Source organism: Sardina pilchardus, chromosome 16, assembly GCF_963854185.1.
Source record: "Sardina pilchardus chromosome 16, fSarPil1.1, whole genome shotgun sequence".
NCBI lineage: Eukaryota > Metazoa > Chordata > Actinopteri > Clupeiformes > Clupeidae > Sardina > Sardina pilchardus.
The window spans coordinates 19,210,503-19,232,959 of NC_085009.1; the positions used below are offsets into that span (position 1 = coordinate 19,210,503).

At 40.2% G+C, this 22,457-nt stretch overlaps 1 protein-coding gene across 1 annotated transcript; it reads left to right on the top strand.

Moving 5' to 3' along the window:
* The first annotated feature begins 608 nt into the window (after window positions 1–608).
* Window positions 609–21,616, top strand: LOC134060570 (mucin-2-like). The gene is made up of 15 exons (XM_062517308.1): window positions 609–791; window positions 4,340–4,394; window positions 4,480–8,975; window positions 9,393–9,457; window positions 9,547–9,725; window positions 11,428–11,543; window positions 11,644–11,708; window positions 13,075–13,217; window positions 13,521–14,812; window positions 16,944–17,008; window positions 17,093–17,271; window positions 17,386–17,495; window positions 18,164–18,228; window positions 18,459–18,601; window positions 19,121–21,616. Exons 2-15 carry the CDS (start codon window positions 4,358–4,360, stop codon window positions 19,207–19,209), a joined length of 7,044 nt encoding a protein of 2,347 aa, XP_062373292.1. The 5' UTR covers window positions 609–791; window positions 4,340–4,357; the 3' UTR covers window positions 19,210–21,616.
* The last annotated feature ends 841 nt before the right edge of the window (window positions 21,617–22,457 follow it).

A 22,457-nucleotide genomic window follows, 5' to 3' on the forward strand; every position in this document is an offset into this window, starting at 1 on the left:
AAATTCATATTGTGTGTTTATATGCCTGTATCTTTAGGCAAATGTCTAAATGAGTTGGTGACTACATGCCTATATACAGCATGCTATGTGTATGGATCATATCTAAGTCCACTTCCTAAGTCTTATTGAGCCTGCTCAGAAAACAGAAGTTGGAAATTGACTTCACTTTTGTTAAATGATTAAATTAAATGATTAACTCAGTAAAAGAGTAAACAGTAACTGAAATACAAAACAAATCCTCAAAAGGTTTGAAAAACCTGTCTCATACAATGTTTTTTTCCTTTTACACTTAAAATGTGTGGCGCCTAAAGTAACCCTTATGAGGAGGTGACAAAACCCTGTTGGTATGCTTCCTTATTTTGATCTGCTTTGAACTTTGAATGCTTTGTTCGCTTCTGTCTGAAAACAATAATGAATGTTGAAATCAGTACAATAGAGCCAAAATGCTCCAGTGACTACAAAATGTAAGACATGTTTTTGAATCGTATCTGATTTCATCTTCAAGACCAACCCAAATTTTCACATCTTCACACGTCACCCCCACCTAACCCCTAGGGTTATATATACACTGGTCACCTCCAAACAGAGTTTCAGGTGAAAGGAGCATCCGGAGGATCTATTGGACTTACTGTATCAACTGGTCTTAATTCTGAAGGAAGTTACTTGGATTCACTACAACACATCTTTCACCAGAAATCAAGCATTCAAAGGAATAATCCAGGAATCAGGATATCACAGAATATTACATCTGAGTGCATGTTCAGCTTTGACCAACTGCACAGGGAGATTGGGTGAGTGGAAGCCAATGGCTAGACACTGATGTTAGTTTATATTACTGTGGCATAATAAATTGCACAACAATTAATACAATTCTAATTGGAAAAGAAAAAGGGAATATCAATGAGTTTAGAAATAAATGTAGTTTAACATACACTGACATATGAAAACAATTGATTGTGTCACATCATCATTCTCACATATTAGCTGTTTACATTTACATACATAAAAGTTGCAGTAGGGGATGGAGTAGGCCAGTGGTCGGCAATAGGCGGCCCGCAGGCCAGATGCGGCCCGCAAGCAAAAAACATCTGGCCCGTGAGATCTTTTGAACCAGAGAATGGAAAAAAAAAAACTTTTTAAAAATCGGACTGCCAGTCTCAAACATGCTCTTTATTTTGAAACGTAACTTTCCAGAACAGAAGAATATCAATCAATCTAAATGCTTAGATATTTGTTTCATCTGAATACGAGTGAAGCACGCAGCGAGGTGCAGCGTGAACGCACAACATGCAAAATCAAATGAAGTCAGTGGACAGCGCTGGTTCTCAAATTCCAAGCTAGTCCCTAAAACACATGTTGTCATTCAAACAACGGACATAGGCTTATGGTGATAATTGAAACACGACTTCTTTTAAACAGGCCTGACATCAAACAGGCAATTTACGCACATAGAACTGTGAAAAGTAAAACACGAGTTTCAAACATTAATAGCGTGCGTGTTATTTAGGAACGCAACCTTTAAATTAGCATGCTTACTTTTGTGGTGCCGTCTTGTACTCTTTGCATGCAGAGAAACCCTCGTTAGTAGGCCTAGTTGTTACAGATCAGGCATGTGGGCTTTGCATTAATACAATTAGGGAGGATGAAGGCATAGTTCTCTGTCCATTCATCATTAAAGATCCTGTTTTCGCTGTTAACTTTTCTCTTCAGATTTTTTCATAGTGCCATTTTTTGACAGCTAACAGCAACGCGTGGAAATGTTTTTCTGGTGTTTTTTATCATTATTTTTTTTAAAGACACAGGCATATAATAGCGCCCCCAATGACCAGTCGACAAATTTAACCTACATCAGCCTGCTTGAATGTCTCTGCTCTGTCATTTCAAGAGCGCCTATCATTTTTACCTCCTCCGATATTAATTAATTAAATTAGCCATTGTTTTGGTTGTGAACTTGTGGCCCGCTATGTAATGGCTCGGAAAATATCTGGCCCGAGGCCAAACTTAATTGCCGACCCCTGGAGTAGGCGATGGAAACAAAAGCGTGATTGATATTTGCGGAGAGAATGTGCAGGACTGAGCGGCGGTCATATTCTGTATCGCTTTGCGGTACATCTAGTTATGCAGGGGATGGAGTGAAATTGACAAGCGCGATTGATTTTTGCAGAGACAATGTGCAGGACTGAGCAGCAGTCATATTGTATTTTGTACCACAAGTTAACTTTCATATTTATTTGCAAAGTAGCCTATATCTAATCATAGAATCTTCCACTGAGAAAATGTAAACTGTAGGCCTACTACAGTATTATCAAAGACAAACTAGATTTAGTCATCTCCTGAAGAAAAATCATTCAGTAATCCGCTTTGCAGTATTGTAGTGGTTAGTTCAAAAGAGTAGGCTGTAGACCAAAAGCTAAAATGTAAAATAGTGCAACAAATTCACCTAATGCGTATGCTTGTAGGCATTGATGTAAATAGTAGGGTTATTTTCTTAATTGAAGAATTAGCATTCACTTCGGATTACAGGAGTGACTTAATTTGAAAGTACATGAAGCACTCTTTTAATGGATATTATCATGGTCCCTGTACATGCATTTAACCCTATCCTCCTGAGACCCAGAAATTCATTTTTGTCCTCTGTAGTGGTCTTATAAATTAAATGCCATTCATGCCAACTATTTCAATCCTTTTGTACTCTCAAGAGGACATCCTGGGCTTTCTGGTGATACCACAATTATGTGGGTTGGGTTAACAGATTTCACAAATTTTATTTTCAAAATGGCAGGTATTGAGGTTTTTTTTATTTCATGGCAACAACAGAGGTAGTTGACCACTGTTGGTCATCATTATGTATTTTATTGCACACAGTCAATTTGTGTCATAAAAATGACAGTCTCAACTTGAATTCAGAGAGATTTCAGAAAGATCCAGTAATTGTAACACCTTCAAAACACAACTTTTGTTCAATGTCCCCTGTAGTGGACATCAGGACTTAGTACACCCTGATTTTTAACCAATTTCTAAGTTCTAGAAGGCAGAGGGTTGAGTGAGACAACAAGGGCTTTTCTACGTATTGCTAATAAATAAAAGGAGATACAGGATAAAAGGGGATCCCGTAAGGTACAATACAGCCCCAGAAGCAGTGTGTAAGCTAGAGCTCTAAGGTTTATTAAGAAATAAGTTTACCGTAGGTGAATTTGCCTCAATGTACATTACCCAATTTGTAGAAATATGTATTTTGGGTAACTCATTACTCCATTTACCTGTAAATGATTATTTGCTACTCCTAAAAGTGCTTTCACATTTACAATGTATCCATCAAGCATCCCTTCAGTATACCTCTGCCATCCTAGGATGCCCTGAACACTAACGTTTCATTCATCTCTTGGGTCTGTAGCACAGGGGTCAGGTCAAATTATGAGAGTCCCTATCATGGTGTACACTCTCTGATGCCTTCACAGCAAGCCATTGCACTTATACAGTAGTAGCCTGTCACTTCATCTGTTTTATAATCAAGAAGGATCAATGCATTTGGTATCAATGAATAGCTTTGTGTCTCCTCTTTCATATGACGTGTGCCACATCTATGCGATCATGAAATTCAAACGAGAGTAATGAGCTAGTTGATTACAGAGCAATATAGACTGTAAATATAATATAATAAAGTTTAATTTAATGATTTTTTTTAAAGGGGACATAGAATGTAAACCATTTTTGTATTGTTTTTGATGAATTTGGAGAAGTTTTGCATAACCAAAGAGCTGTCATGAATATGAGGCATGGTTGTGCCCTCCTTCATATGAAATCTTAGAAACTGCCACAAATAAGAACAAAGCCTACTTGAGATGTCAAATATTGCAAAGCCATCGAAGTTCAATTGGGGTTGCCAAAGAGGGTGCCATTTATATAAGGTTTTAATTGGGCTTGTGAAATTGCAATTGAGTTTATATTTTATAAATCAAAGTCAAATACTATTTTAACATCAGAGAACACAGTGCGATACTCAATTCATCCATTCTATGTCCTCTTTAAAATGTTCACACTTGATCGTACAGACAAGTGCCTAGTCTTGTGGGAAAGCCCCACTTCTGCTCTTTCGTGTAGTAAGTAAGGTCTCATCTCGTTGCAACTAATAATTGTGGAGCACTGTAACAAAAAAGAATGGGTGTGTTTTTGACACACTTCGCGTCACTTGGGTTCTAAGGGTTAATATAGCCAGATATATTGCTCAAGAGGGTAAACTGTGTAAGTAGTGCTCTGTTCACCTTTCATGCATGTTTTACATCCATTACAATGCCAAAGCACAAATGTTTATTTCTATGATTTCTTATTTTATTCACAGACACTCAAACTAGTCAAAATGTGGCAAGCAACTACTGTAGTCATGATGATTCTTGGTAAGTTGAACCGCACAAAATCGTAGTCCTATTTTTGCCTCTGAATGAAAGAATATCTCTAAAATGTTCAATTTATATGTTAAAGCAACCCATTTAACTACAACTACTTCAACCACAACTGAACCAACAACAACAATTGAAGCAACTACTTCAATCACAAGTGAGCCAACAACTACAATGGAGGCAACAACTTTAACCACAAATGAACCAACAACAGCCACTATCGAACAAACGGCCACAACTGAGGCAACAACAACCACAATTGAGGCAACAACTTCAACAACAATCGAACCGACAACCACAACTGAGGCAATGACAACCACAATTGAGGCAACAACCTCAAACATAAATGAACCGACAACAACCACAATCGAACCAACAACCACAAATGAAGCAACAACAACGTCAATTGAGGTAACAACTTCAACAACAGATGAACCAACAACCATAACTGAGGCAACCACTTCAACTACAATCGGACCAACCACAACTGAGGCAACAACAACCATAATGGAGGCAACAACTTCAACCACAAATGAACCAGCAACAACCACTATTGAACCAACAACCACAACTGAGGCAACAATTTCAACCACAATCGAACCAACAACCACAACTGAACCAACAACAACCACAGTTGAGGCAACAACTTCATCTACAGGCGACCCAACTACAACCACAATCGAACCAACAACCACAACTCCGGCTACAACAACCACAATTGAGGCAACAACTTCAACCACAATCGAACCAACAACCACAGCTGAACCAACAACAACCACGATTGAGGCAACAACTTCAACCACAGACGTGCCAACAACAACCACTATTGAACCAACAACCACAGCTGAGGCAACAACAACCACAATTGAGGCAACAACTTCAACCACAACAGAACCAACAACAACCACTATCAAACCAACAACCACAATAGATGCAACAACTTCAACCACAATCGAACCAACAACCACAACTGAACCAACAACAACCACGATTGACGCAACGACTTCAACCACAGACGACCCAACAACAACCACAATCGAACCAACCACCACAACTGCGGCAATAACAACCACGATTGAACCAACAACAACCACAGTTGAGGCAACAACTTCAACCACAATTGAACCAACAACCACAGCTGAGGCAACAACAACCACAAATGAACCAACAACAACCACTATCGAACCAACAACCACAACAGAGGCAACAACTTCAATCACAATCGAGCCAACAACCACAAGTGAACCAACAACAACCACTATTGAACCAACAACCACAATTGAGGCAACAACTTCAACCACAATCGAACCAACAACCACAGCCGAGGAAACAACCACAGCTGAACCAACAACAACCACGATTGAGGCAACAACTTCAACCACAAATGAACCAACAACAACCACTATTGAACCAACAACTGCAATAGAGGCAACAACTTCAACCACAATCGAACCAACAACCACAGCTGAACCAACAACAACCACGATTGAGGCAACAACTTCAACCACAGACGTGCCAAAAACAACCACTATTGAACCAACAACCACAGCTGAGGCAACAACAACCACAATTGAGGCAACAACTTCAACCACAACAGAACCAACAACAACCACTATTGAACCAACAACCACAGCTGAGGCAACAACAACCACAATTGAGGCAACAACTTCAACCACAACAGAACCAACAACAACCACTATCGAACCAACAACCACAATAGAGGCAACAACTTCAACCACAATCGAACCAACAACCACAACTGAACCAACAACAACCACGATTGATGCAACGACTTCAACCACAGACGACCCAACAACAACCACAATCGAACCAACAACCACAACTGCGGCAATAACAACCACGATTGAACCAACAACAACCATAGTTGAGGCAACAACTTCAACCACAATTGAACCAACAACCACAGCTGAGGCAACAACAACCACAAATGAACCAACAACAACCACTATCGAACCAACAACCACAACAGAGGCAACAACTTCAATCACAATTGAGCCAACAACCACAAGTGAACCAACAACAACCACTATTGAACCAACAACCACAATTGAGGCAACAACTTCAACCACAATTGAACCAACAACCACAGCTGAGGCAACAACAACCACAGTTAAGGCAACAACTTCAACCACAATCGAACCAAAAACCACAACTGATGCTATGACAACCTCAATTGAGGCAACAACTTCAACCACAGCTGAACCAACAACAACCACTATCGAACCAACAACCACAATGGAGGCAACAACAACCACGATTGAGGCAACAAGTTCAACCACAAATGAACCAACAACAACCACAATTGAACCAACAACCACAACTGAGGCAACAACAACTACAATTGAGGCAACTACTTCAACCACAACGGAACCAACAACAACCACTATCGAACCAACAACCACAATTGAGGCAACTACATCAACCACAACAGAACCAACAACAACCACTATCGAACCAACAACCACAACTGAACCAACAACAACCACGATTGATGCAACGACTTCAACCACAGATGACCTAACAACAACCACAATCGAACCAACAACCACAACTGCAGCAATAACAACCACGATTGAACCAACAACAACCACAGTTGAGGCAACAACTTCAACCACTATTGAACCAACAACCACAACAGAGGCAACAACTTCAACCACAATCGAGCCAACAACCACAACAGAGGCAACAACTTCAACCACAATCGAGCCAACAACCACAAGTGAACCAACAACAACCACTATTGAACCAACAACCACAATCGAGGCAACAATTTCAACCACAATTGAACCAACAACCACAACTGAACCAACAACAACCACAACAACCACAAATGAACCAACAACAACCACTATCGAACCAACAACCACAATAGAGGCAACAACTTCAACCATAATCGAGCCAACAACCACAAGTGAACCAACAACAACCACTATTGAACCAACAACCACAATTGAAGCAACGACTTCAACCACAATCGAACCAACAACAACCACAATGGAGGCAACAAGTTCAACCACAAATGAACCAACAACAACCACTTTTCAACCAACAACCACTATTGAGGCAATGACTTCAACCACAATCGAACCAACAACCACAACTGAACCAACAACAACCACAGTTGAGGCAACAACTTCAACCACAATTGAACCAACAACCACAGCTGAGGCAACAACAACCACAAATGAACCAACAACAACCACTATTGAACCAACAACCACAATAGAGGCAACAACTTCAACCATAATCGAGCCAACAACCACAGGTGAACCAACAACAACCACTATTGAACCAACAACCACAATTGAAGCAACAACTTCAACCACAAACAAACCAACAACCACAACTGACGCCATGACAACCACAATTGAGGCATTAACTTCAACTACAACTGAACCAACAACAATCACTATCGAACCAACAACCACAATAGAGGCAACAACAACCACGATTGAGGCACCTACTTCAACCACAACTGAACTAACAACAACCACAATGGAGGCAACAAGTTCAACCACAAATGAAACAACAACAACCACTATTCAACCAACAACCACAATTGAGGCAACAACTTCAACCACAATCGAACCAACAACCACAACTGAACCAACAACAACCACAGTTGAGGCAACAACTTCAACCACAATCGAACCAACGGCCGAGGCAACAACAACCACAATTGAGGCAACTACTTCGACCACAAATACACCAACATCGACTGCAAATGAACCAACAACAACCACAATTGAACCAACAACCACAACTAAGGCAATAACTTCAACCGCAATTGAACCAACAACCACAACTGAACCAACAACAACCACAGTTGAGGCAACAACTTTAACCACAGATGACCCAACAACAACAATTGAACCATCAACCACAACTGAGGCAACAGCAACAGCAACAACAACTGAGGTAACAACTTCAACCACAAATGAACCAACAACCACAATTGAGGCAACAACAACCACAATTGAGGCAACTACTTCAACCACAAGGGAACCAATAACAACAACCACAATAGAGGCAACACCTTCAACCACAAATGAACCAACAACAACCACTATCAAGCCAACAACCACAACTGAGGCAACAACAACCACAATTGAGGCAACAACTTCAACAAAAATTGAACCAACAACCTCAACTGAGGCCATGACAACCACAATTGAGGCAACAACTTCAACAACAATTGAACCAACAACCTCAACTGAGGCCATGACAACCACAATTGAGGCAACAACTTTAATCACAGATGACCCAACAACTACTACAATCGAACCAACAACCACAACTGAAGTGACAACCACAATTCTGTCAACATCTTCAACCACAATTGAACCAACAACCACAACGGAGGCAACAACTTCAACCACAGATGAACCAACAACAGCTACAAACAAACCAACAACAACCACAATGCAGGCTACAACTACACCTCGTCCGGCTCCTATTATTGCATTTCAGGCTGTTATTGTCATAGTATTTACGCCAGCTCTTAACAATGTTAGCAGCCCAGAGTTCCAGCAGCAAGCAGCAGAGGTTGAAAGTGCAGTAAGTACTCCCACAATTCATAAAAGCAGGAACTTTAATGGTTAAAGAAGTCGACCCACACAAAAAATGTGAGAGATTACAGAGTTACAGACATTGTTACATTTACCTCATGACACGTTGCATGTTCTAATTGTAAAATAAAAATAATTGCTTGCGGTATGGTCGGTCTACGGGACTCTTTCAAAGTTCCTGATCTGCAACCTTTTGGTCATGTCCTACGCACTGGACTGACAAAAGGTGTGCGAAAAGCCTTCCCATGTTAAATAATCAGCGGAAACATCTTTATTTGCATTTACAGCTCTATTTTTAGCTGCAATTCAGGTTTTGAAGCACACACATGATTGTACCCCATGTGATAATAATGTATCTAAAACTTCTCTTCCATAAAAATGTCCCTTGTTTCTGTTTTTTTAACAGCTTGATGGGATCTATAAAGTTCAATATGGTCCATCGTTTGTGCGGACTATAGTTAAAGCATTCAAGTAAGCATCTTTCACACAAAATTATCACTATGTAAAAGCGATGTACTTCATGAGACTAAGACAAATGCTTTGACTTGCTTTTGTTACAGATCCGTTTCTAGAAACCGAATGGACAATGTTGAGGCAGATGTTGAACTTGTGTTCAATGCAGCGTCAACAGAACCTCTTCCACAAAGCACTGATGTAGTGAACACTTTGGTTACCGCCGTGAACAACTCCAATTCAGGCTTTAATCTGACTGTGCTTCCTGACTCAATTGTTGTTGCAAGTAAGACCATGCTTAAACTTAAATAAAAAGTTTAACTAGATAATGTAACTATTAGCGTAACTAGAAAAATAATTACCAGTGCATGAAAATGCAAAACACATAAACATAAAATGCTCAATTACTTTTGTTTGGAAATAGTTGCGGGAGTAACAGTTGATGACAACTGACAGTTGGAATGTACCAACAGTTAAATAGTTGAGTAGTTTAAATAGTTAAATTATTTAATAGTGAATTATTTTATTGAGGACTTTTATTTTGAAACAGTGGTGGGCAAAGGAAACAGTTGAACAGGGTATGTAGTCTTAAGAGAGCCAAATTGTATTCTGTAATCCTGAGACAGTAGTCAGGCTATCACCATACTAAGCTCAATCTTCTAAGGTTGAACATTAGTCGGAGGAATCTGTGCTTTATTTCTACTGCACAAGAGGTGTGATCAGTGGGCATAGGGCTCTGTACGCTTTTGGATAGTTCTTCTACCAGTCAGACCAACGATCCTGGTAGTTTGTAACTGGACCTAGAATATGTGGACAGAAAGCAGGAGATGGGCAGGTTTCCAGTCTAAGCTGCAGGGCGAAATCCGCCCGCATATCTGGCAAGTAGGTTTACCCAGACTTCTGAGACAGAGTAGATAGTTTTTTGGGGGTTTTGTAAGATATTTTTTTGGGCTTTTATGCCTTTAATCAGACAGGACAGTAGGGTGACAGGAAATGAGTGGGAGAGAGAGTAGGGGTGGGATCCGGAAAGGACCACGGGGCGGGAATCGAACCCGGGTCGCCGGCGTGCGGTGCAGGTGCCCCAGCCAGTCGCGCCACGACTGGGGCCCAGAGTAGATAGTTTAAAAGTTGAGTGTACATAATGTAATGGATGTTGATATACAGAAAGTTTAATGGATGTTGATAGGCAGATTGTTTAATGGATGTTGATAGATAGTTTAATGGGTGGACGAGTAAATGGTTTGAAGAAGAGGGATGGACAGAAAGTTGGATGGAATCTGCCTTATATCCTTGTAGAATGGAGAGACATAGACTGCGTTTACATGCACTTTAGTATTCCAGTTATGAGGCTTATCCCGATTTTGATCATATTCAGGATATGGTGTTTACATGAACACAGAGAAACCCGGTTATTAATGAGTACACCACCTAGCATTACCGGGATACTCGTTACCGGGATAAGGGCTTATCCGGGGTTCCGAAATCGGGGTATGATGTTTACATGCGCAAATACAGAACCGGGATACTTCAAAACCCCGATCATAACCGGGATACTAAAGTGCATGTAAACGCAGTCACAGATAGAGTTGGCTTAGTTGAGCTGCTGGCAGTTGATACAGGTGCAAATCAATTTAATTAGGCCTTTATGATGTCATAGTGCCAATGCAAAGTCTATGGGGGGGGGGGGATTAACTTGTTTTTGTAAATATATAAGTATAAAAAGTATAAAGTTAACAAAAACGAAAAAATACATGACTCAAGTTCAAGACCTATGTTACAACATTTGAACCAAGTTTCTACGTTAAATGACTGAAGCTGTTTTAGACACAGACATTTTGGCTAAGAGAATAATAATTAGAAGAAGATGACTTCAGATAACAGAACAGTGCATTTCCGTGCTCTGTAATAACACTGGTGCTCATAATCATGAATAACTGTATTGTATTTATTCACAAATAACTATCTTTATGTCTACATTACTTTTCAAGGTGCACCTAGCTCAACGAGCATTCCCCAATTCCGCACCAGTGAAACATTTACTACTGATCTTTCCGTTTCCTCTTCTGATGCCTTCCAGAACAGATCTTCACTCATCAAAAGCGAGGTATAGTTGCCCACAGTTAATTTATTTTGGCTGATGACTGACATTTTTGGCCTTTTTTTTCACTTGTTTTCTGTCTGTTTGCTATTTGTTACCTACTTAGCTTGAGCCCTTTTTCATTGAAGACTTCCAACCAAATTTCATCAGCCTCACACCAAGAAGCTTCAGGTGACTAACAATCTATGTACTGAGTGTATATGTGTGCTTGTGTGCGTGTGTGTGTGTGTGTGTGTGTGTGTGTGTGTGTGTGTGTGTGTGTGTGTGTGTGTGTGTGTGTGTGTGTGCCAGTAGATTGCTATGTTTGCCAATTAGAGATGCACCGATCGATCGGCCGCCGATCAGAATCGGCCGATTTTCACGTGATCGGCCACGACCGGCGACCGGCCGGTCAGTCTGAGACATGCCGATTTTATGCCGGTCAAATGCACTCGCACGTTCTTGTAACAACATCACACTCACACAGCTGAGTTTGCAAAGTTTGATGAAGCTAGGCCAACAGTCAGGGCTGGATAAAGCGCTAATACTGAGTTTTTCTATGCAGCGAACGCTGTGCTTTGCCATATTGCGTGGAATTTACTATACTGAGCGGTCACTTCAGGTTACAGCGCTCATCAAAGCCTGTCCTTACCGCTAATTGCGTGCCCACAGCTGAACCACAAGCGCTATCAATAAGCAGCGACATAGCCTTTACTCAACTTAAGGAAAAACACGGCAGGAATAAACATAGTTTTGCTTCGGTTTGCCAACTTATCATGTATTCTTTCACACTACTACAACAACTAAGTCCGATTTACACATTTAGAGGTTTATTTCATTACCTTTTGTCTGATCACGCCTGTATATTTCTTCTAAATTCGCCAAAAGTTAGCATTCTAACGTGTCATAAACTACCGCGACCGTGATACAAAACATATCATGCGTGGTGTCGTTGGAAAGCTGTGTTTCTCCTGCATGACGTTATGCCATCCAAATATGGACACTTCCTTAGTATCAGCAAGCAATCGCGAAAGTTCAAAGAAGAGTGTGGACTGAGAATGTATGTCATTTGCTTAGTTTTTTTTTGTTGTCATTTTCCAACATCTCAGCCTATGTAGCACTAACTTCAGTTATCAGTATTCTGAAGATATTTACAGTTGGATATTGCATATGGATGTGAGAAGAAAAGAAATAGTGTTCCTAGTGCATTTCTACATGTGTGAAATGAATGTCCCACACTGGGATTACTGCAGCTGAAGAAGACTTGAAGAAGAATCTGTCTATTCACATTTTTCTACCAGCCATTGATAAGTTGATTACATTTCTAACATGTTGTATTAAAGAAAATATAGGCTAGAAAATAACTCTTTGTTTGTGCTGTAAAGTGGTTAGAAGAAATTAAATCGGAATCGGCTAAAATCGGTATCGGCCGGTCAAACTCGATGAAAAATCGGAAATCGGAATCAGCCAAAAGATTGCAATCGGTGCATCTCTATTGCCAATTACAAACAAGAGTAAAATTTCATCTTCACATGTTTCTGCTTTTTCACTTTACTAGCAATGGATCAATTATTCACGCAACAGACATTACCGTGACTGCCAATGCCACATTCCCAAGTGACACACAGATTATAGGCACCCTGACTAGAGCAGCCTTGAGTGGAGCATTGTCATTTACCATTACCTCCATCAATGGCACAGGTAAGAACATTTAAGTTTACACTAACACCGCATACAGGGGCAGTCTTATAGAGAGGCCAAGCAATCAGTATGTTTGTGGCCTTAAGAGCAAAACCAAAATCACTTGGGTATAATGATGTACTGTAAAGTTACTAAGTATATTTAGTGGACACTTTTGTCCAAAACATTTGACTATGAAATACTGTATGCTAAAAATGGCATATTAACTATACACTATAATTCACAACTTTGTTTAATTTCCCAGTTTATTGGCAATATAAGTTAAAGGATTTCAGTGTACATTTTTCATGCAATAAACCACAGATGTACCAACACAATCAACTACAACTGGTCCAGCACAATCAACTACAACTGGAACAACACAATCGACCACAACTGGGTCAACACAATCAACCACAACTGGGTCAACACAATCAACTACAACTGGGTCAACACAATCAACTACAACTGGAACAACACAATCAACCACACCAACACAATCAACCACAACTGGTTCAACACAATCAACTACAACTGGAGCAACACAAGCAACTACAACTGGAGCAACACAATCAACTACAACTGGAACAACACAATCAACCACACCAACACAATCAACCACAACTGGTCCAGCACAATCAACTACAACTGGAACAACACAATCAACCACACCAACACAATCAACCACAACTGGTTCAACACAATCAACTACAACTGGAGCAACACAATCAACTACAACTGGAACAACACAATCAACCACACCAACACAATCAACCACAACTGGTCCAGCACAATCAACTACAACTGGAACAACACAATCAACCACACCAACACAATCAACCACAACTGGGTCAACACAATCTACTACAACTGGAACAACACAATCAACTACAACTGGAACAACACAATCAACCACACCAACACAATCTTCCACAACTGGAACAACGCAATCAACCACACCAACACAATCTTCCACAACTGGAACAACACAATCAACCACACCAACACAATCTTCCACAACTGGAACAACACAATCAACTGCAACTGTAGCAACACAATTAACTACAACTGGACTAAAACAATCAACTACAACAGGAACTACACAATCAACCACAACTGGAGTCACACAATCAACCACAACTGGAACAACACAATCAACTACATCTGGACCAACACAATCAACCACAACTACCGTACCTCTTACCACAACTACGATAACCCAAGCCCCTTCTACAGCTATGACAACCCAAGCCCCTACAACAACCCAAGCCCCTACTACTACTATGACAACCCAAGCCCCTACAACAACAACCCATGCCCCCATCACAACTACAACCACTACAACAACTACAACAACAACAACCACCCAAGCCCCTACTACAACAACAACAACAACCCAAGCCCCTACCACCACCACCACAACAACAACCACAACAACAACAACAACAACAACAACCCAAGCCCCTACTACTAGAACAACAACAACAACAACACAAGCCCCTACCACAACTACTACTATTGCGTTTCAGGCTGTTATTGTCATAGTATTCACGGAGGCTCTTAACAACCCACAGAGTACAGAGTTCCAGCAGCAAGCAGCAGTAGTTCAAACTGCAGTAAGTATTCACAATTATTGAAAAGTAGTAACTTTCAATGGTCGCGTTTCTCAGATTTGTTAAGAAGCTCTTAAGTGCTAAGAACTTTTTAGGAGCGTTCTTAGAACGTTCTTAGAGCACTCTTAAGACATTCTTAGCACTTAAGAGCTTCTTAACGAATCTGGGAAAACCGGACAATGTCAACAATGTTGATCCATACAAAGAATTTGACAGGTAGAGGTGTGTCACAAAAATAAGGGTTAAGCACAAAATGCTAAGTACCAACCCAATTTGGATGCTGCAAAAGATACAAGGCCCTACTTTAACAATCTGAAATGCACAGTCTAAAGTGGATGGCTTGAATAGGTTTAGGGTGTGGCCAGTTCAAAATTTGTTCTCCAGGCTCATTGTTCAAAAGGGTTGTTCTCGTGTTTCTTTATCAGTCGTGGGTGTTTTATGGGAGGCACATCAATCAAACCAATGAGTGACATCAGTCATTCCCTTTAAGAGCAAGGAGCACAACACAACACTTAACTAAACCTGTGTGTTTGACTAGCACAGTAGTGTACATGCATCTGCACTTCACTATTATTTGAACTCATCCAAACTAAAACTAACTTCACCTGGTGTTTTAAGAGTCATTGCATGAGAAAACCAGGCAGAGGTGGGAAGAAGGGGGTCGGCCAAATCGGCTCATACTTTGTATATGTGATAAGTATGTGGAACTATGAACAGCCATATACTTGAAACCCTCCAGCTGTTTTTTGTTATGGAGTTCTGGGACCCCTCTCAGAGACCCTCAAAAATCCAACAATTCATGGCTGAAAATGACTGAAATTGCCATTTCTACCCTGATTATCCTGATAAAGATATGAACATAAGCTTTATATTTCCATAGAGCCTAGGTAGCATAGTTTTAAAGACCAAAAGGTGCACCGAGGGGTTATCTACACCACTGAAAGCAGAATGTTCCCCCCTCTAAATTTCGGTCATTTTTAAGAAGCATTATCTCGTATTCGCAGTGGCTTTGGTGGATGGTTTTACTGTTGCTGGAGAAAGGAACATCTACTGATTCAAAAACAATTGTCGTCTAATTGGGCCACACATAATGTGTGCCGTGCCAGGAGGGTCTTTAGCAGAATTTGTCGTGTTTTGGCCTATGATAAACCATATTCAGATCGCCATCACATGGCCATACCATGGCATTACATCACAAACAGATTTAATGCCAGATGTTTGCGATGTAATGGCATGGTATGGCCACTCGGTGACGATCTGAATAGTCGTTTCAAATGTATGACAACCAAGAGCATCAATGCATGCAGAGGTCTGCACTCTGAGTGCTTTTCTAGTTAATTAAAGCTTTCTTTAACAATTTGTCATACAGTGACACAAAAATTGACCATAAATTACCCTATAGTGAGATATTATTACCTGGTTTATTATACTCCAAAATCCGAAAAAATACCGGAAAGACCCTCCTGGCACGGCGCACATTATGTGTGGCCCAATTAGACGACCATTGTTTTTTAATCAGAAGATGTTCCTCTGTCCAGCAACAGTAAAACAATCCACAAAAGCCACTGCGAATGTGAGATAATGCCTCCTAAAAATGACCAATTTTAGAGGGATGAAAATTCTGCTTTCAGTGGTGCAGATAACCCCCTAGTGCACCTTTTGGTCTTTAAAACTATTCTACCTAAGCTCTATGGAAACATAAAGCTCGTGTTCATATCTTTATCAGGATAATCAGGGTAGAAATGGCAATTTCAGTCATTTTCATCCATGAATTGTTGGATTTTTGAGGGTCTCTGAGACGGGTCCCAGAACTCCATAACAAAAAACAGCTGGAGGGTTTTAAGTATATGGCTGTTCATAGTTCCACATACTTATCACATATACAAAGTATGAGCCGATTTGGCCGACCCCCTTCTTCCCACCTCCTGCTTGTTCTGCCTGGTTTTCTCGTGCAATGACTCTTAATGGGGTTTGGTTCAAAAATCAACAAATGTGATTCAGAATTGATTATGGTACCTTTAAAGAAGTACCAAAATGTTAGGATTGATCAAAGGCTAAATGATGATAATGTAACCAAGTTAAAACTTAAAAGAAAACATCATTTTAAAATATTTTGTTTCTGTCTTTTTAACAGTGTGATGTGATCTATAGTGCAGAGTACGGTTCATTGTTTGTGCGGACTATTGTTATAGCGTTCAGGTAAGTACCTCTCACTCAAAATGTTTGCAGTGAAAAAGCGATGTCTTATATGAGACTGAGACAAATGCTTTGATTTTGTTACAGGCTGTCTTCTCGTAACCGAATGGACAACGTTGAGACAGATGTTGAACTAGTGTTCAATGCGGATTCAACACAACCCCTCCCTGAAAGTTCCAATGTGGTTCAAACCCTGGTTACCGCCGTGAGCAACTCCAGTTCAGGCTTTAATCTGACTGTGGTTCCCGGCTCCATTGTTGTCACAAGTACGAAAATATTGATGCTCACCAAATTCTAAACAGTGGTGCTTACAGCCATGAATACGATAGCTTAGTAATATTCACTCTTCATAAATCTTGATGTCTTCATTACTTTTCCAGGTCGGTCAAAGGGCATTCCTCAATTCCGCACCAATGAAACATTTACTGCTGATCTTTCAGTTACCTCCTCTGCTGCCTTCCAGAACAGATCTACACTCATTAAAAGAGAGGTATAGCTGCCTACAGTTAAAGGGATAGTTCGGATTTTAAGACACGAAGTTGTATGGGTTCCCTGTCAGCAACGTAGTGCATCAGCACTGACTTACCCCCGACAGCGTCCTGTGAGCCGAGATCCAGCCGGTTTTTGATCGTTTTTGATGCCGGACTATTTTCTTTAGCAAGTTTCTGGGGTCACGAAAGTAAAGTGTTTTTCTTCTCAAAACCATATGCGTTCAACAGAGTGATATATTTGTACCACAAAAACGTTGTCCAGCTGTCAGTAGCGCGCAGTGATAGGAATCGCGAAAAATAAGTAAGTGATAACGAGGTTTGAATTTTTCCTGGACAACGTTTTTGTGGTGCAAATATATCACTCTGTTGAACGCATATGGTTTTGAGAAGAAAAACACTTTACTTTCGTGACCCCAGAAACTTGCCGGACTACTTTCTTCAGCATCAAAAACGATCTAAAACCGGCTGGATCTCGGCTCACAGGACGCTGTCGGGGGTAAGTCAGTGCTGATGCACTACGTTGCTGACAGGGAACCCATACAACTTCGTGTCTTAAAATCCGAACTATCCCTTTAATCTACTTTGGCTGATGACTGCGACACTTTTGCCCTTATCACTGAACACTTGTTTTCTGTAACTTTTTGTCTGCTATTTGTTACCTATCTAGCTTGAGCCCTTTTTTATTGAAGACTTCCAACCAGATTTCATCAGCCTCACACCATCAGGCTTCAGGTGACCACAAATCTACAGACACTAATTGTGTCTGTGACGGAGGAGGGGGGGAGAGGGGGGGTTCCTGCAGATTTTGTGTGTTTGTGTGATTGTGATTGTGTGTGATTGTGTTCCAGCAGATTGCTACAGCTGTCAATTACACAGGGAATTATAATAGGAAATATTGCACAGTTTATCATGCCAGAGCAATATTTCACTTTGCTTTGCTGCATTTCTTTTTCCTTTACTAGAAATGGCTCAATTATCCATTCGACAGACATTACTGTGACTGGCAATGCCACATTCCCCAATGACATACAGATTATAGCCACTTTGACTAGAGCTGCGTTGAGTGGAAATTTGTCATTTACCATCATCTCCATCAACGGCACAGGTAAGAACGCCTCTGAGTGAATATTGAAGTCAATGTTTGCATTCCATAGGAGGTTTAGCCTGGGTGAGGCAAGGCAGTCTGGAAAGGCAGTCTGGAAACTACCACCCTAATTTTTGACTGAGATAGGGGACCAATCACAGAACAGGGGAGAAAGCAAGACCATGATGAGCTATGCACAGACGCATTTGATAGACATCCGTGGCGCCCAATAAACGGATCTGGGCATTTTTTTCAAATATGAGAAAATTAACTTCTGGTTGCCAGACCACGTCTCATTTGAGAAGTGGTAGGCGCTAGCCAGCCTATAGGAGGTTAGTCTCGTAGAAGGAAAAATCAATCAATAGTATTGTCAGTGCTTGTATTGTCCTCATATCACATACTATCTATATTAAATATCATAATTCACAAATTGAAGCTAAGGTATTTGAATGTGCATTATAATTTCAATGTTAGTAAGTTTACATTTCTAATTCTCACCCCTGTCTTTTTCCCTAATCACACACACACACACACACACAGCGGTGTCTGCTGGTGAAGTCAGCAGCAGTGTTAACCTCCTGAGTGCCTGTGGACTCACCCTCATATCGCTCCTTGTGGCTCGGCCCTGATAGACTCGGAGATCTTACCACCTACCCTGGTGGTATCACTCTCACATCCTGCTTGTATTTCTTCATGTGTACGTGCTGGTGTGTTACATTGTGAGATTGTAAGATTTACCTGGGAATATTCCACTATATTCCAATATATACACCTAGATGAGCTGAATGTTTTATATCTGGTATTTTGTGGTGAGGAACACACATGTTTAGTCGAGTAATAAATCAAAGTTGCCTTAGAATAAGCAAATCATAGTGTTTTGTGTGTCCCACTTCTGATAACACAACAAGTAAGTTACTAAAACATTTGAAAGTTTAGAGATTAATTCACAACAAAGCAAGATACAACCAGGCTTAGGTTCAAATATCTAAAGCTAAGCATATGGATATGCTATTTGGCAATTTGAGAAATGTTTTTTTATGTTGGCGAGCAGTGTCTACATTTATGTATAATAGTAATTGCTGTATATATTGTTATATTCTATATTGTTGAAACGTTGTTTAAGATTTGTTTTTCACTCATGAGCATATTCATCAATGCTTCCCAAAAAAAGAAGGATTTGTGTTCCTCTGGAATACCCTACAGATGCTTGAGACTCATGAATACAAAACTCATCTGGACTATTTATTATTTATTTAACATTATTTTATTGTTTCTGTTTTTTTTCTTCTACCTACTCTACATTCTGTAAACAATTACCACCAACATTGTTGTGTGGCAATGTATCTATCTATATCTATCTTCTAATACAATCCAACTTTAATTAGATAATAATATAACTATTTATTTTAAACTGTTGATTGATTAGTTCAGTTTGTTATTGTCTAAATATTGTTTTTTTATCACATGGCTATACTTTTTTGAAACTTACAGTAGCATCACTGCATTGTGTGTGCCTCGTGTAATAAAATATAATTACAATACTCTAATATGTAATGCTGTGCAAGTACAGTTAAATAACAAAGGTTAACGATAATTCGGTGTTCTCTCATTCATGCTTGTGGTACTTCTCATCGTGATAGTCTACAAATAACACTTCTCATAGTCATTCGCTATCCCACTGAGATTGGTAGGTAGGCTATTATAAGAACCATTTGGAGAGCTGTGATGGCAAATAAATGTGTTTCCACTGATTATTTGAATAGGACATTTTTTTGAACACACAATTTTTCATGAAAACACATTTTTTTCTGATTCCATGTGTCTAGCACATTGTCTTGCGACCTTTAGCATATCATTACATCAATATTTGGGGTATGAATAACCAGGGGTATGAATAATTGTGTTTCTTAACTCCCTCCATCTCACAATTTTTCATACCCTTGGTTTTATGTAAGGGATAATCAACGACGCACCGTGTGTTTACTAGGAAAAAAATGCACGTTCGAAGTGGTAATAAGGTCCCGACACTGCAGGCGGAGGGGCCTTTACACTTCTATAACTGCATTATTTTAGATAGATAGATAGATGGATAGATATATTCCTGAAATGTGTTATTTTGCCATGTGCTGTAATCCTACACTCTCCGTGTGCTGTCCAACTCACCTTTTGAATCAGCATTACAGTAAGTGCTCTCCCACAGCATGTTAGCTGCTGTCCTCCTCTTCTCCAACAGCTCTACCTTTCTGTGTCTTGCTGCTTCCGCTGCCAGCAGCACTGGTTGAAGCCTGGAGATAATGGAAATAAAAGCCCCTTTCAGACATGCAATGGACTCATGGACTAGCCTGGGTGCTCCCATCCTGCCTTGCGCGGTGATTCAATCACGCAGAAACTGGAAAACTGGAAAACTAACACCCAAATTTTCGCCTGATGTTGGTGACCAATCAAAGAACAGGGGAGAAAGCAAGACCATGATGAGCTATGCACAGACGCATTTGATAAGACATCCGTGGTGCCCAATGAACGGATCTGGGCATTTTTTTCAAATACGAGAAAATGAACGTCTGGTTGTCAGACCACGTCTCATTTGAGAAGTGGTAGGCACTAGCCAGGCTACTCATGGACATGAACCGGGCATCAAACGGACAGATGTGAACATAATGTCTGTCCGAATTATTTTACCTTGGAATCACCCAGGTCTGACACTACCAGATGCCTAGTACAGAGCATATATCTGAAGACAGATGGTGAAAGCTCTGGTAAATTCACACCTAGTGAGGGAGTTTGGTGATAATGTGTGAAACTGATGGTGTCCCCTTGACTTAATTGTAGTTTATGACTGTCATCATCAATTTTTTGTTCATGACAGACTGGCACTAATTTGCAAACACAGTAAGTTCCCATGAACAACCATTGTAACCTACTGCTCATCCTGTGTGTTCTATGCACCAGTACCAATAATTGTGGCACTAGTGTACTTGATCAAACATAATGTATTTCTTTATGAGATATTTTTGTTTCTCAAAATAAATTTGTTCTAATCAAGGTTGGAATTTTCCACATTTTTTTCATTGTGAGAATACCAAAACCAAATGAACATTTTTACAGTATATCTGTTTTAAGCCTACCTTACATTGCCAGACTTTGCAAAGATTTGGAAAAGATTTTTTAAAGACTACAGTCTCAGACCCTCTCACATCTAAAGACAATTCATTGAGTTTTTAATCACAGTCTAGTCACAGGCCAGTCTCAGATTAGGATTTTGCAAAGACTGTGGGTCACTATTTACAAGACTGCTGCTAGATTCCTTCAAATTATTTCCATCGTGCAATAGGCTACACGTCATCATTAACAGGAAATCACATGATAGCCTAGCTTACTCATATCAAAGTATTTTTTTCGCGTTTCTGCAGCATTGTTTGATGTGTGACATCACTAACAGATATAGAGTTGTTCTGTCTCGTAGAATAGCCGACTAATAAATGATAAGAAATGAAATAACAAATAATCATATAGGCTACAGCTGTCGCCTATTTTGCCCCTTCCTGTTTCATGTTCGCGCAAGGTTACCATTGGTTTTTAATGTTCACGTCACTATTTGCATGAGCCACGACTGAAAAGACTTCCGATAATATCAAACATGTTTGATATTGTCGTAACGGCAAAACTAGAGAAAGACTGCCTCCGACGGACTTAAAACCTCTAAGATTGGCACCTTACACTAAACGATTTAGATGACGGGAGCGCGCTGCGATTCTAGCACAACTCTCAAGATTTCCGCCCGATTTTGGAAATTTAGTCGCCGACTGTTAAAACAGGCCAAAATCGTGCAATGTAAGCCAGCCTTAAGTCAGCTAGCACTCAGAGGTCCGGGGCTTTT